This window comes from Physeter macrocephalus, chromosome 11 (assembly GCF_002837175.3).
Source record: "Physeter macrocephalus isolate SW-GA chromosome 11, ASM283717v5, whole genome shotgun sequence".
NCBI lineage: Eukaryota > Metazoa > Chordata > Mammalia > Artiodactyla > Physeteridae > Physeter > Physeter macrocephalus.
In genome coordinates, this window is record NC_041224.1 from 156,892,018 (window position 1) to 156,907,093 (window position 15,076).

Genomic DNA, 15,076 nt, shown 5'->3' on the forward strand with positions numbered 1-15,076 from the left:
CTTGAGCCATGGCCGCTGAGCCTGCGCGTCCGGAGCCTGTGCTCTGCAACGGGAGAGGCCACAGCAGTGAGAGGCCCATGTACCCCCCCGCCAAAAAAAACCCAAAAAACATATCAAAGAGTCATCACATGTGTTCTCATTTTCCAGATAGTAAGACTATTTTATTTCTGTATCCCTAGTTTGTCCAAAGCGATCTGGAATGCTTTAGTCATGTTTAAAGGAACCAAGCAGAAATGTCCCAACTTCTATAGTGCATTCTAAGATATGACAGAATTTAAGGTAGAAACAAGAGGATCTCTTTTTAATTTGACTGGGACTTTTAGAAATACTTTTTTGAGAAGTAGAGGCAGTTTCCCTGTTTCTCATGTTACATTCTGAGCACTTTCTTAGTAATCAGCCAAAGCTATGTCGTTAGTGAGAAAAAGGAGCTCTTTGGTTTAGGTATGGCTATATCAGCAGACTCCACACAGCATTACTGAGGAATTGAAAAATAACCCTGTTTCAGGCTTTCTTACATAACTATGAAAATTATGTGATTATTGTCTAGATACGAAAGAAAAGAAGATTTAGATAAAAATCTAAGCTAAGCCCCAGTGTTTGAAACAAACAACTCAATCATATGAACTTAAAGAACATGTAACCTTACCCTACTTTGCTCTAAAATAGATCAGTCCTCGCATGGGTCCGTTGATGTGGCTGCTCAAAGCTAGTGAAGTTTGAAATCTGGCTGTATGTTGTTGACCTTCCCACCTTAGGTAGAAGAATGTGGCTGTAGCCTGACAGGAGACCTTAATGTCTTAACTATTACCTAATTATTGCTGAACAACACAAACTGATTTTCAACAAGGCAACTTGGTGAGTTTGGAAAAAGAATTTGCAGATATTTGCTTGGCAGATCACATCTCAGCTGAAGCACAGCTCTCCTCACTGAAATGAGGCGAGAGAATAAAGACATGAGATGGAGCCCAAATGAGGTTGTCCAGGCCCCACCGGTGCTTCTCAGGGCTTCCTGTCTCCTGCTCTTTCCTCCCTGCCTTCCTTTCTGGCCCCCTGGTCACTCTTTCTTAGGCATCTTTGTTGATTGTTGTGGGCGACGCTGGCAGCTCCAGAGGGCTGAGAACAGCCCACAGTTGCAGGGTGAGTAGGCGGGTCCAGCAGAGCCATCTTCTTCAGGACAAAGACCCACTGGGAAGGCTGCTGGGCTTGATCAGGAGACAGGAGGCTTGGGGGCAGACTGACCTGATGGAGCAGTCTAGGAGTTTTCTTTTTTCACATATGCTAGAATCTAGCACATTCCAAATTTAAAAGCATTATACACGTTTTAAAATCTTTGCTTATTGCATAATGTCTTAATTATTGCCTCTTGGTTTTAGGATTTTTCTTTTGAGGCTCTGATTCCAGTTCTGTCACCAGACTGCATGATCTTACACACAATTACTTCATCACTGTGAACTTCATTGTCCTCATCTTTAACATGAGGCTAGGATTGATTCTAGAGATCTTATCCAAGACCCTATGATTCTGAGATCCTATCCAAGTCCAAAATCTTGTCTGGTATTCCCTCAGGTGATTTCAATAGGAATGGTACCTTGTAAAATCTAAATTAGAACAAATAAGCTAAGTATCTAAGTGGGCATAACAATAGCATTAGGAAGAACAATCCAGTGAAATCACCTTGGGAAAGCAACGAGTTAGGTATTTTCTGGATCCATTTGCCTTGTAGGTCAACCCTTATGGCATGAGTGAGCAGGGGGACAGCCTGAAGTTCTGCTCTTGACTGATCCGGACTAGGCTGATCTCTTCTTTGAAAGACCCCTGATTTTTGTATCTCCTCTGACGGGGGAGTGTGGTTGCTAGGCCCAGCATTGCTTGCTAATGGACATCCCAGAGTATATTTGAACACCAGGAGGGCTCCAGAATGGACTCTCCACGTCATCCCAGCCTTTGCACAGGAGATGAACTGTAGTTGAACTTGGCCAAGAGTTCCTAAGCAGGTATCCAAGAAGCTGAAATGTGTGCAAATCAGGTGCCGGTGTGGGAGCAGAGTCCATTGCTTTCCTCAGGTAAATCACATGACTGCACTAAGGGTAAGAGCTTCTGTCAGGCTCTCTCTCTGCCTAGCCTCATCTACACTCATATCTTTGGGCCCGGGTTGGAATTGGACTGGCTTTTAAATATTAGAGACAAGTTCATGGAAAGTCCTTGTAATAAAGAGTCTGAGTCCATCTTTTAAATGAATAAATACATGAGAAAAGTAGCCATGCCCTTTATTAGATTACTATCTGAATCAGTACTTTAATTAAAAATTAAAATGTATAATTGAGGAGTAATAGAACAAAAGCAATGTAGCAGAACGGTTTGAATGGGTTTTAGAGTCAGAGGATGGAATCCTATCTTCACCACTTAGTAGCTTGGGGACTGAAAGCAAGTTATTTCAACTTCCTAAGCCTCAGTTTCCTGTTTGTGAAAGGAAATGATAACTACCTCATGGGATCATTATGGTGATTCAGTGAGACAACGCATGTGACACATCACACACAGTGCTAGCCTGTGGTTAAGCACCCGTACACGGTGGCTGTTCCTGCCTTGCAGAGCTTTGTGGTAGTCGGGCGTCATTGCCTTAAATACAGGGGCCCATGGACTCCTGACAATGTGTAACTTTTTAATCAATAGTTGTTTTCAGGTAAAAGAGGTTCCAGATGTAACTAAATGAAGATAGACTGGTGTGAAGTCACATTTATAGTATTGAGATTAGCACATTTTAACTTATGCCGGCAAATTGTACTATCCATCCTTTTTTTTTTTTTTTTTGTTTTGTGGTATGCGGGCCTCCCCCTGCTGTGGCCTCTCCCGCTGCGGAGTACAGTTTTAATCAATAGTTGTTTTCAGGTAAAAGAGGTTCCAGATGTAACTAAATGAAGATAGACTGGTGTGAAGTCACATTTATAGTATTGAGATTAGCACATTTTAACTTATGCCGGCAAATTGTACTATCCATCCTTTTTTTTTTTTTTTTTGTTTTGTGGTATGCGGGCCTCCCCCTGCTGTGGCCTCTCCCGCTGCGGAGCACAGGCTCCGGAGTGCGCAGGCCCAGCGGCCATGGCTCACGGGCCCAGCCGCTCCGCGGCACGTGGGATCCTCCCAGACCGGGGCGCGAACCCGGTTCCCCTGCACTGGCAGGCGGACGCGCAACCACTGCGCCACCAGGGAAGCCCTATCCATCCTTTTTTTAAAAAAAAAATTAAAAAAATATTTTTGTTTAAATTTTAATTAATTAATTTATTTTAAAAAGTTTTTTTGTTGCACTGCATGGCATGCGGGATCTTAGTTCCCTCGCCAGGGATCAAACCCGCGCCCCCTGCAGTAGAAGCGTGGAGTCTTAGCCACTGGACCACCAGGGAAGTCCCCTATCCATACTTTTATTGCCTTACTTGTGACCTTAACTATGTCACTACTTCACCTTCCTACAGTTTCTTCTTCTCAAGTGATAACACTTGAATAAAGATAGCTATTTCCTCCAGTTTTCCCTTAAGAAAAAAAATATGTGATGTCAGACCCAAATGAATTTTTAAACCACATCTCCAGTCATGTTAAGAAGGGCTACCGCGTGTGTGAGGGAAGCGCTGTACTTATATCTGAGTATTTGCTTTGCCTCTTGGACAGCTGCAGGTAACACGTGGTGTGCTGCTCTCTTCCTTTGCTTTTTCCTTCAGGGCAGCAGCTCGTCCCAGCTCCAATCGTGGTCTGTGCAGCCCTCCTTTGAAGTGATCTCAGCACAGCCCCAGCTCTTATTCCTTCATCCACCTGTACCGTCTCCTGTCAGCCCATGTCACGCTGGTGAGAAAAAGTCAGACTCCAGGAACTACTTGCCCATTCTCAATTCTTACACCAAAATAGCCCCACACCCAGGCAAAAGGGGCCTTTCCCTCAGCCCAGAAGAAAGAGGAGAAGGTGGAATGCAGAAGAAGATCTGTACTGAGAGACTTGGGCCAAGCCTGTCTTCTAGTGAGCCGACCAAGACTGGTGCTGGCCCATCCAGGCCCCCGACTCCAGCGCCCCCCAGCACCAAGCTCGCCGAGGACTCAGCTCTTCAGGGTGTGCCCTGCCTGGTGGCAGGTGGAAGTCCACAGACGCTTCAGCCAGTGTCCAGCAGCCATGTGGCTAAAGCTCCCAGCCTGACCTTTGCTTCCCCCGCCAGCCCTGTCTGTGCGTCAGACAGTACCCTGCATGGGATGGAGAGCAACTCCCCGCTGTCCCCACTGTCAGCTAGTTACAGCTCCCCTCTGTGGGCTGCAGAGCACCTCTGCCGCAGCCCAGATAGCTTTTCAGAGCGGCGGCAGAGCAAGCACAGGCGGTTTCAGAATACCCTCGTAGTCCTACACAAATCTGGTCTGCTGGAGATCACTTTGAAAACCAAGGAGTTGATTCGTCAGAACCAGGCAACTCAGGTGGAACTAGACCAGCTAAAGGAGCAGACCCGGCTATTTATCGAGGCCGCCAAGAGCAGGGCTCCTCAGGCTTGGGCCAAGCTGCAGGCGTCTTTAACATCAGGGTCAGGTCATACTGGCAGTGACCTAGAATCATTCTCCGATCAGCCAGACATATAACATAGAAGGCATATTTTCCTGTTACTTGAGTGGTTCTTTTTAACTCTTTTACCGTTATCTACTCCTGTTTCCCAAAGCTTATGTAAGAGCTTTCCTTTTAAACTTAAACTGTTCAGCGGTTCACTTATGAAGCCACATGCCAATACCTGGCTACTGTCTTAACCTGTGGTCTGTGCACAGTTTACTTTTGTCTCCGTTGCACTGAGGACCTCAGATTTGGGTGTCCTCGAGTCCCTCTTCCTTAGCCTGCAGGCACTTCGATGGATCACGGGGCAAAGCGGGAAAGATGCTTGTGTGGGGCCCTTCTAGCTGTCACTTCCCACCATCCCACTCACTAACCGCGATCAGGGATGCAGTGATGCAGACAAGCATACAGAGTGACACCTGTCAAGCCAGGGAGTAGGTGACATAAGGAGCCCTTCGTGGATCTCCCCTTGAAGGTCTTAGTCACAGAGGAAAATATAAGAGGAGGGTGTTTGCATTTTACGAGGCTTTGTGCCATTTGGGAGAAACCTAAAATGCTTTAAAATGCTTTGGGCACACATTGGTCCTCGGATGCAAGCACTTAATCACGTAAAGCTTTGTTTCTTTAAACTCGCAAGTCAAGGGGAAAGGGTAGTACCGTTAACTCATACACTTTAATCATAAGCCAGATTTCTGTTAAACTGGTAGGTGAAATATTTCAGATTTGTAAAGTATGGAATGGATTTAGGACCATCTGGAGCTACAGTTGATGAACTGCTTTTTTGACTCAGAGTCTGAAGAAGGAGAAATGGCTAGCATCTCTTGGTTGAGAGCTGGAAGATTCTGATAATTTATGCTTTTTTTCTCTCTCTTCTTTTGAAACAATGCAAAAGATTTTCTTATATTTGAAAATCCTAAAAGAGAGCTTCATGGTTCCCGATTGTGTAATACAAGTCAGCCCTCTGCTACCATCTTTTTTCCCCCTTTGTTTTTACAAAAGAGGAAAGAAATGATTATTAAGCTTGATAAACTTTGAATTAAAATCATCATAAGGTTATGACATTAAGTCCACAAAAAATTGGAAAACATTCTTTTTATCCATTTTCTTTCCACATCCAGAGTTTTCATTTGTCTTATGTCACAGTGATGTGGAGCAGAGTCTTCTGTGTTTCTTTCGTGCACTGGATTTGGCTGCAAAGCCAAAGGTGTAGTGGGTTATGTGAAGTCCATCTAGAAGTGGAGAGTGTTATGAGAACTTGCAGATGATACACGCTCTTTCAGCCTCATTGTAAACTAGATTTCTAAGTAGTAAAGTTGCCAGCTTTTTATCCTCCCATTTAAAAATTTCATCCTCTTGAAAATCTTTGTACCAGTTACTTTAGTAAGAAATTCCGTATGACCAACTTCATCTTTTCTGCAAGGAAAATGTTCTTGAAGTTCTACCAAGGCCAGAAGCTAATGCTCATGTTTGCTAGGTAGTTGTAACTCTTAACATAGTTTTAAAATTACAAGGCTTCGGATTGCCTGCATTTTGTTCTCAAACATGTACAATTTAGATATGACCAATTTAGAAGTAAACAACTCAGTAAAATCTTCAGACTCTCCTGGTAAATGCAGAAATATTACCTGCCATTTGCTTTCTGAAAGATTTCAAAACTCAGAGCAAATGTGTCTTTAAGCAGACTCTGCTCCTTTTAATAGTTTTCTCTTGGCCCACACCCTTTGCCTCCCCTGAATCTTTGTGGTGCTGCAGGAGCTCTGCTCTGCACGCCATGCTAGGAAGCTTCCTTTTTGGCAGAGTATGTTTGGCAGCAGAGCTCTAGAAACAGGTGCCTTCAGAACAGCCTGGGCACCAGTCATGAGTCTTACTGAGTCAAAAATCTGAACACACTTGCTGATAACCAAATTTATTCCTTCAGAAAAACCCTCTGTGGAGCTTTATGCGTCTTGGACTCTTCTTCCTAGATTAAGGTTTGCATTCCCTCCTGTCAGGTGAAAGATGATGAAAGCCGTCATTGATCCTCACTGCTGAGTGACAGGGAGAAGCAGCACCGCCCCCCGGCTCTTCTCTGATGTTGTAACTCAGTGTGGAAGTCTCTCTGGGCTCTTAGCATGGGTGTTCTTTACCTAGTGGAGCAGTAAGCAGATGAAGCCACTTAGAGAAGCTGGTCGTGGAAGGAGAGATCCACTGAGGCTAGCAGACACGTGAGGCCAGAAACCAGATCGGCAAATGGAGGAACCTCGGAGTTGACTGGAAGGATCTCCGTTGGTTTCACAAGGCTGTAAGTAGTAATGGTTTTAGTGATGCGTGATTTGATCTGGTATGAAGTTCTGTGGCAAAGCTGCTGTTTTCTAAAAGCCATTCTTAGCTCAAACCAGCCCTTAAGAGAAGTTTTGGCAGACTGTGCTGGCAGTATTGAAACACGTCTAGAAAAAGCTGCTGATTGAATTGGTTACGGGAATGGAGTTTGGTGACATTTGTAATTTACTACACTCATTGCTTTTTATTGATTGTGGTATTGTCTGACTTTACTATGATTCCTTCAGCAGAAAAGTAACTCTCGTGCATATATTGAAGTGTTTTTCCAGCTATGAATTCTTTAGGGTAGAGATTTATTTACCAAATGTGAATTCTTTTGAGGAAGTATGAAGTTTTGTAGAAATTGACTGTGAAACGTCAGAGAAAAATAAAAGTCACTTACTTGAAAACTATTTGGCCTTTGGGCTTTATAACTGCTTAAAATGCTAAGTGAAATCAAGAGTAAATGTTTGATTGATTTAGGTTTCATACATATGTACTCGTGTCATTTGGGGATACTGGGATTAGTTACTGAACTTGTGGAAATTCATTGTTCAGACTCTCACCAGTGTGAACTTAAGGGAGATGCAGGCACTCTTAAGGCAAATGGATAGTCCAACTTTCCCTAGAGTCACGGAGGTTTATATTGGGTAGGTTGGGAGGAGAGAGAGTAGAATACAATCCAATGATTTCTTCCATCTGATAACGACACGTTCACAAACAGAATTTTTAAGTGACAGAACCACTACAGTTGTCTCCTGGAATAAACTAAAACCATATCAAGTAAAGTTCTTTTACCACAGAGAGGTCCTTAGCAAGTACATCTCCAAACCTTTTCCTTCCTGCTTCTCCGAGTTGATTCCTAAGGCTCTGCTCCTCCTTATCAAGGTTCACCTACAGAGTCTCAACAGGGAGTTGTGTAGTCTTCCCTGCTCTCCGAGGCCCGTCAGGACAGCCATCCTGGGGTTTTTAAGTCACTGGGAAAATAAAAAGCTTATCATCATTTAAAGGCCTGTAGGGCTGCCATAGTCTAATTCTTACAACATTATTTCTGTTCTACACAATTTTCTAAGTGACTTTTAAAAAGATGGCTGTAAGACCACTAAAACGAACAAAAATGAGTAAAGATGGCTAGAAGAGGCCCCTCCTGAAATAGAGAACCACCCTCCCATAAGAGATGGAATCTAGAGACACGAGAACCACAGAGTGGATCCTGCAAGGCTTAGGAGAGCCCTGTTATTGTCGTCCCTGGCCCTTGGACATGATTCCTGTATGTGGAAATACCTGCCCGTTGCAAACATGTCTGTTTAATCCACATCTTTTATGACATCATTGCAGATTGTAGCTGGTGCAGTGGGGTCTAAAGACCTCCATGCACCTGTCACATCTGTCACTCGTTAACTGGGTGACTTTGGATAAGTCACTGAACCTCTAGGTATCACTCCTCTCAGTTGAATAATAAAGAATTGGAACTGGTTCTCTCTATGGTCCTTCCCAACTCTAACCATCTGTAAGATCTCTATCTGTGTTACAGGTGAGGCTTAAAATACAGATCTTCCTCATTTTACAGTGGGGTTACATCCTGATAAACCCATCATAAGTTGAAAATATCCTAAGGCAAAAATGCATGTGGTACACCTGACCTACCGAACATCATAGCTTAGCCCAACCAACCTTAAACTTGCCCAGAACACTTACATTAGCCTACAGTTGGACAGGATCATCTCACACAAAGCCTATTATATAATGATGTGTTGGATAGCTCATGTAATTTGTTGACTGCTGTACTGAAAGTGAAAACAGAACAGTTGTCTGAGTACAGAATGGCAGTAGGTATATCGGTTGTTGACCTTCGTGATCGCGTGGCTGACTGGGGGCTGCCCAGCATCACGAGGGGATCCTACCGCACGTCACTAGGCTGGGGAAGAGATCAAAATTCAAAATCTGAAGTAGGGTTTCTGCAGAATGCCTCTCTCTGTCGCACCATCGTAAAGTCAAAAAATGCTAAGTCGAAGACTGTCGGTAATCAATTAAATTTTAAAGAAAACCCTGGGTGCCTACAAAGTAGGTTCCTAGTGCTCTGGTTAGTTGATTTTAAGGTGTTCTGTCAGATTTTAAACTTATTATATGTGACTCTGGGGGAAGCATTTTGCCAGCCTGCATTGGTTTTGATTACCTGGTTGCAGCTAACATGGATTTACTAATTCCCACATAAGAGACTGCCCTCGAATGAAGACTCAGTAGCCCCAAAGGAGAATAATTGGGGATTAAATCAAATCATGTCCTTTCCTAGTCAGTCATCTGCCAATAGCTGTTTCATCTGAAATGAAGGACATAATGCATTTTTATATTTTAGAGAATATGTCAGTTTGCTTTTATTTTGTTCCAGATTTCTCTCCCCATAACCTTTTAATATTTTTCTCTTGGCCCACTCCCTTTGCCTCCCCGGAATCTGTGTGATGCTGCCCCAGCTCTTCTCTGTGCACCGTGCTAGGAAGCTTCCTTTTTGGCAGAGAAGATGTTTCTGCGTGTTCTCTAAGGAGGCTCTTAGGTTGGTTTAACATTATTTTAATGGTAAATAGTCATAGCCGATGTAGATGTGGTGGTACTTTGTAAGGACTTTATTCTGGTCCCAGGCTCTGGGTATCACCTTTCATCCCCACCGGGAGAGAGGTAAGAGATGAGAAGAGGTCCGCCTGGTTGACACAGCACGAGCAGAGTGGCTGGAGAGGAAGAGGCAGCAGAAAGCAGCTCTATCTCGGTTCCCTTTATTATAAGAGAAGGGGAGTAGTCCTTGCTGTCCACTTGACATCCTGGGATTATGGTGAGGTACAAAAAAATGATGTCTCTAAAGTACTTTGAAATTGCTCCACAGAGCAAGGCAGCCTTCCTGCACAAAAGCCCAGCAATCAAGTGATGGCCTTCCACCCCTTAAGGGTTGTCATTTGCTTGGAATAATTAACAGTATTTTCTACCAAAATCACACTGACAACTAATGGGAAGAGAGCAAATCTCAACCCAGCCTTTGACTGGTTTCCTGGAAGGAGATATTCTGTGGGTCCATGGACTCCTGTGACCACTTTGGCTTTTTCCTCTCTTCGTGCTTATGACACGTGGCTTTCCTATCTGTTTCTCTTTCTGAAGGATGGTTATGCAAGGCATGAGAGAATTGCTTGAAAGAACAGTCTGTGTGGTTCCTGCCTCACATTACAGCATCTGGAGGAGATGAGAAAGAAAGAGAAAAGCCTGTGGAGTAACACAGTGAGTGGGTGGAAGCTGTTAGGAAATGAAAGGGAATAAAAACTGAAAGTAGGATCCCGAGGCCAGCCCGCGTGAGGGCCCAAGTCAGGTTGAATGATGAGCGTTTGGAGCAAGGCCTTCAGAGTGGCTGGAGAGCATGAGAGTAAAAATAGCTGCCTTTAATCTTCCTAAAACCTCACTTTATCTCAGGAATTGCAGGGGCCTTGCAGGACTGCTCGCTAATTCCAGTAAATGTCTGTATAACAGAGGTGGGCCAGGGCCTCTGTTCTCCAGGGCCACCCACAAGCCTTTGGCCTCTGGCTGGGCAGATGGGAGTGCTTGGCTTGGAGCCTGTCCTCCGTCTGGGGCCGAGAGCATGGCAGCTCCTGAGCCCTGGCCGAAAAACCCAGACCTGCTCCTACTCGCAGATAGTAAAACCATAAAACCCCTCCAGAGAGCTGGGCTGAGATCACCATCTCTTCTGCTCACCCCTGATAGAGATTCATAAGTCGCCCCAGAGTCAGGGGAAGAGAAGCTTAAAGATGCCCACAAATAAAAAACTGCACCTTCAGTAGGCCCTGCATCCTATTTAACAAATGCAGGAAAGTCTGGTTCTGGAGGTCAGGTGGTCCCCCTAGAGAATGATTAATTCTGACTCCCCTCTGTTCTCCAGCAAGGCTTCTCGCCTGTCACTGGGCTGCTCGGGAGATGCAGGTGTGTGTTCACTTAAGCAAAGCACACGGAGGAAGGGCAGTGAACCACCAAAACCAACAGCCCAGGATGCCCACAGCTGACAGGGCAGTCCCAGGCCTGGTTTAGAGAGCGTGCTTTCACTGATGGTCCCGGAGATCGAGCAGGCCAGAGGCGCCAGGGTAACTAAGGTGAAAGCTTTTTTTTAAAGCCTCAAGCTGATGCTTGTCTAGTCAAGATGTATTTGGAAGTTTATGCTGCTTGCATTCTTGAAGCATTTTCCAGGCTCAGTTACTCTGCGAAGCCCCTAGCTAGTCAGTTACCAGAGTTGCCAGTTGTACTCGTCAGGTCGGGCCGCAGTGACAGGACTGGCCTCCTGGCCCTGCCAACTGCAGGGCATAGGGAAACATGGGAGAGCATGTACCCGGCCGTAAATGTCTCTGCTGCACTGATTTTTTAATCGAGGGAAACAAGCATTCTGGGACCCACAGACTCAGAGGTGAGCAGGCATCTGACAGCACAGGTCAGCCCCATGGTAGGTCCCACTTTGGGGACCTTTAAAAATCCTCAAATGTGGTCCTCACTACTCAGATTTTTCACTCCCCCTACCCCCCTAAAATCTGTATTACTCTCAAACCCGGATCATTTCCACTTCTGAAAGCTATAATGTTTCCTGAAGCTTACCTGACCAAGACATTATCATTGTTAACTTCAGAGTAACAAATACATAAAATTGTCAATACATTTATGTCCCAGGTGCTGACCTAGTTGTAGGGTATGAAATGGTGAATGAAACAGACATGTTTCCTGCTTCTGTTCTAGTGGGAGAGTAGCAACGGCAAGGTAGTGTGGCTGGTGTCCAAGGTCAACTACAGACCAGAGCTGTAGGAGCTCTCCAAGGTCTCGAAAGGAACACAAGGTGAGTTGAACTTTGAGCTCAGCCTTGGCGTTGGGTGGAGTTTAGATAAGCTGAGAGAAAGGGGAACAGCGTTTTAGCCAAAGGAAAGAGTCTGAGTAGAGGCATCATGGTGAGATGGAAATACAACTTGGGATCTGGATCTGGTTTCTGTGTGATCCTGGCAAGTTACATACCCTCCCTGGGCCTCCTTTCCAAGTTTGTTAGATTACTATCTCCTCTAAAGGGTTACTGTGCCATAAGGTGTAAAGTGTCACTACTGCAGTGGCTCTACATGGGGGGTGGGGAGGGGGTGCTCAAGAAGCAGTAATCATACAATCGTTGCTGCAGGTAAAGCACAAAGTTCGAAGCTCAAGGGGGTAGGATGGAGCCAGCTGAGCTGGCCTCCGTCCAGGGTCAGCCTTTCACGTAGTCCTGAACGGGCAGTGAGCAGCCAATCAGCCCAGCTCCCTGCCGGCCTCCCACACCCTGCTGCACCGAAAACAGAGCCCCTCCTTAGCACACACACTTGGCAAGCACGCTCGCCCAGCCTGTCCTAGGCCTCACCCCTCTTTAGGCCTATACAGCCAGGGGGTGGGGAGCTATTGAGGAATCCGTATTGACTGCAGGCCCCACCCTAGCCAGGATCCTAATCTCATATGTGGCCCAGACTCCTAGCTGATGACTCAGCCTCCAGTCTCGGCACATTCTGTCCGCACACCTGTACGGGGTGAACTTCTTCAGACCCTCTTGCTCACGTTACTGCCCTCTGCAGGCACCTCCAGGGCAGCGGGTCTAGCCTTGGCTGCATAGTGGAAGCCCTTGAAAATCCTGATGCTCAAGGCCACACCCCAGACCAATTCTGTCAGATTCTCTGGGAGGTAGGACCTCCCCTTCCCTATCCCCATCAGTAATTAAAGCTCCTCAGAGGACCGCGAATGCACAGACAAAACTGGGAACTCCTGCAGTGGCTCCCCATCGTGGGCTTGGGTTTGGGGCTGGGGCCGAGGAGAAGGGACTAGCCCTGCGCTGTGCAGTTGATCGGTAGCGTTGCCATCCCCTGGAGCTTGTTAGAAATGCAGAATCAGAGGACTAGCTGATTGTGAATCTGCATTTGTACCAGGTTCCCGGGTGATTCCTGCACACTGTCAAGTTTGAGAAGCACTGGCACCAGCTTTTACTAGACGCTCAGAGTGGTCCAAGTGCGGTGCCAGGTATTTACACATGCCATCTCATTTCAGCCTCACAGCCTCTCAGCTGTTAGCACCCCCTCTGACAAACAAGGAGACACCTGCCATTCGTTCAACAAATCCTTCCTGAGTGCCTAATATGAGAGAAGCTCCGTACTAGGGACTGGGGATCAAAAAGGCGCTCCCCTGCTGGACTAGTGCTTAGAGACCAATGGGGTATGATGTCAGCGTTATCACTTAACAGCTGTGTGTTCACGGGCGACTTCCTTGGCTTCTCTGAGCTCCGGTTTCCTCTTCTGCAGATCTGGGCTGTGGTCATGATTCAGTGATTTCCCCTAGGCCAAGTACTCACCAGAAGGCTTGGATCTAGCGTGAGCTCAAGAATGGTTGCTTTTGTTTATACTAGTAAAAATACTACCAGGTTGTGGGGAGGAGGGGGAGTGGGGTAGAGGGACACCAGGCCACAGTGGTGCCTGCGGAGAGGCGGCAGGGATGAGAGCGAGGTCGTGAACGCCAAGAACCTCCCAGGTTCAAGCCCCTCCAGACCCGGGCTTGGTTCGCCCGAGGTCCTCTCCTGCGCCCCACCTTGGCCTGCGAAGCGCGGGCGCCCCCTTCCGGCGGAGCCGAGCCACGGCAGCGGCCCCTGGCGAGTCCCAGGCATGCCAAGGGCGACGGGGAAGCGCAGCCAAGCCGGCTGAGACCGCGCCCCGCGCGGCCCTGGTCCCACGGGGTGGGGCCCCGGCCGTGGAATTGCGGCCCGGCCCCGCGCAGGGGTCGGGTCTGCGGAATCGGTTTAGGGGTTTCGTGTTCCTCGGAGTCCCACCATTGTTTCCTGTAATTTAATTTTCTCTCCTGAAGGCGTTGCTAATTAAATCCTTTCTCCGGCGAGCCGTCGTCCCCCTCCCCTGCTCCTCTGTTTATTAATTACCCAGCACGTGCGAGGGAGCTCTCGGCCCCAGCTGCCAGGCGCGCTCAGGTGGATGGGCCTGGCTGCTCGCTCTACTGGCCGCCTGCTCGGCCCCTTCCTTGGGTCTCCCAGGGCTCTTTCCACCTGGACCATGTGAGCAGTCCTTACAAGTCTGATTAAAAGCAGGAACAGCCCTTTTCCTGCTGCTGCTGACCTCTGCTGGCTTGGAATCCATCAAAATCCAATTCATTGCATTTCACCTCCCCTGTCTTTCCACCTCTGAAATCGTACTCCTCACTGCTTTTTCCCCCAAGCACTCTTCCTGCCTTTCCCCCCACCGCCCAGTGCACAACACGCTAGGCAGAGGTTTGCCACACTGAGCCCAGTGGCTTGTGGAAGGTCTCACAGCTTATCTAAGGCACAATCGGGACTAGAACTCAGCTCCCCTGAAGCTTAGCCTCTCAGGGGTCATGAACTCAGAAGGCTCCAGGGGCCCTGTGTGTTGCACAGTGGGGAGGGGTGGAGTCTGTGGCAAGGGAGAGCTGTGCTTGCCCCTTTGGGGGGGTTCATTCAGTGTGCCCCACTGAGGACCGAGAATGTCCACTTCTTGATAAGTCGAAGAGTGAGTCCAAAGAGGGTGTGGAGAAAAGGGAAGCCTCCTACACTGTTGGTGGGAATGGAAATTGGTGCAGCCAAAAGCAGTATGGAAGTCCCTTAAAAAACTAAAACTAAAGTTTAAGCAATTCCACTCCTAGGCATATAATTTGGAAACGGTGAAAACTCTAATTCAGAAACATACATTCACCCCAGTGTTCATAGCAGCACTATTTACAATAGCCAAGACATGGAAGCAACCTAAATGTCCATCGACAGATGAACGGATAAAGAAGATGTGGCACATATGTACTATGGAATATTACTCAGCCCTAAAAAAAGAAGGAAATAATGCCATTTGCAGCAACGTAGATGGACCTAGAGACTATCATACTGAGCGAAGTAAGTCAGACAGAGAAAGACGGATATCATATGATATCACTTATACGTGGAATCTTAAAAAAATGATACAAATGAATTTATTTACAAAACAGAAACAGACTCACAGACATAGAAAAACTAATCATTACCAAAGTGGAAAGTAGAGGAGATGGATAAATTAGGGATTTGGGATTAACAGATACATACTACTCTATATAAAATAGATAAACAACGAGGACCTACTGTATAGCACAGGGATCAACATCTTGTAATAAGCTATAATGGGAAAGAATCGGAAAAAGAATATCT

The 15,076-nt window shown here is 46.5% G+C and overlaps 1 protein-coding gene across 4 annotated transcripts in view; it reads left to right on the forward strand.

The window, feature by feature from the left end:
* CIPC (CLOCK interacting pacemaker) overlaps window positions 1-7,280 on the forward strand; it is an 18,060-nt gene extending 10,780 nt beyond the window's left edge. For all 4 annotated transcript variants that reach the window (XM_007106974.4, XM_055088643.1, XM_055088642.1 and 1 more), the window contains one exon: window positions 3,714-7,280. In XM_007106974.4, coding sequence (XP_007107036.1) covers window positions 3,714-4,607 — 894 coding nt within the window. In that variant the 3' untranslated portion in view covers window positions 4,608-7,280. The remainder of the gene's footprint in view (window positions 1-3,713) is intronic.
* The last annotated feature ends 7,796 nt before the right edge of the window (window positions 7,281-15,076 follow it).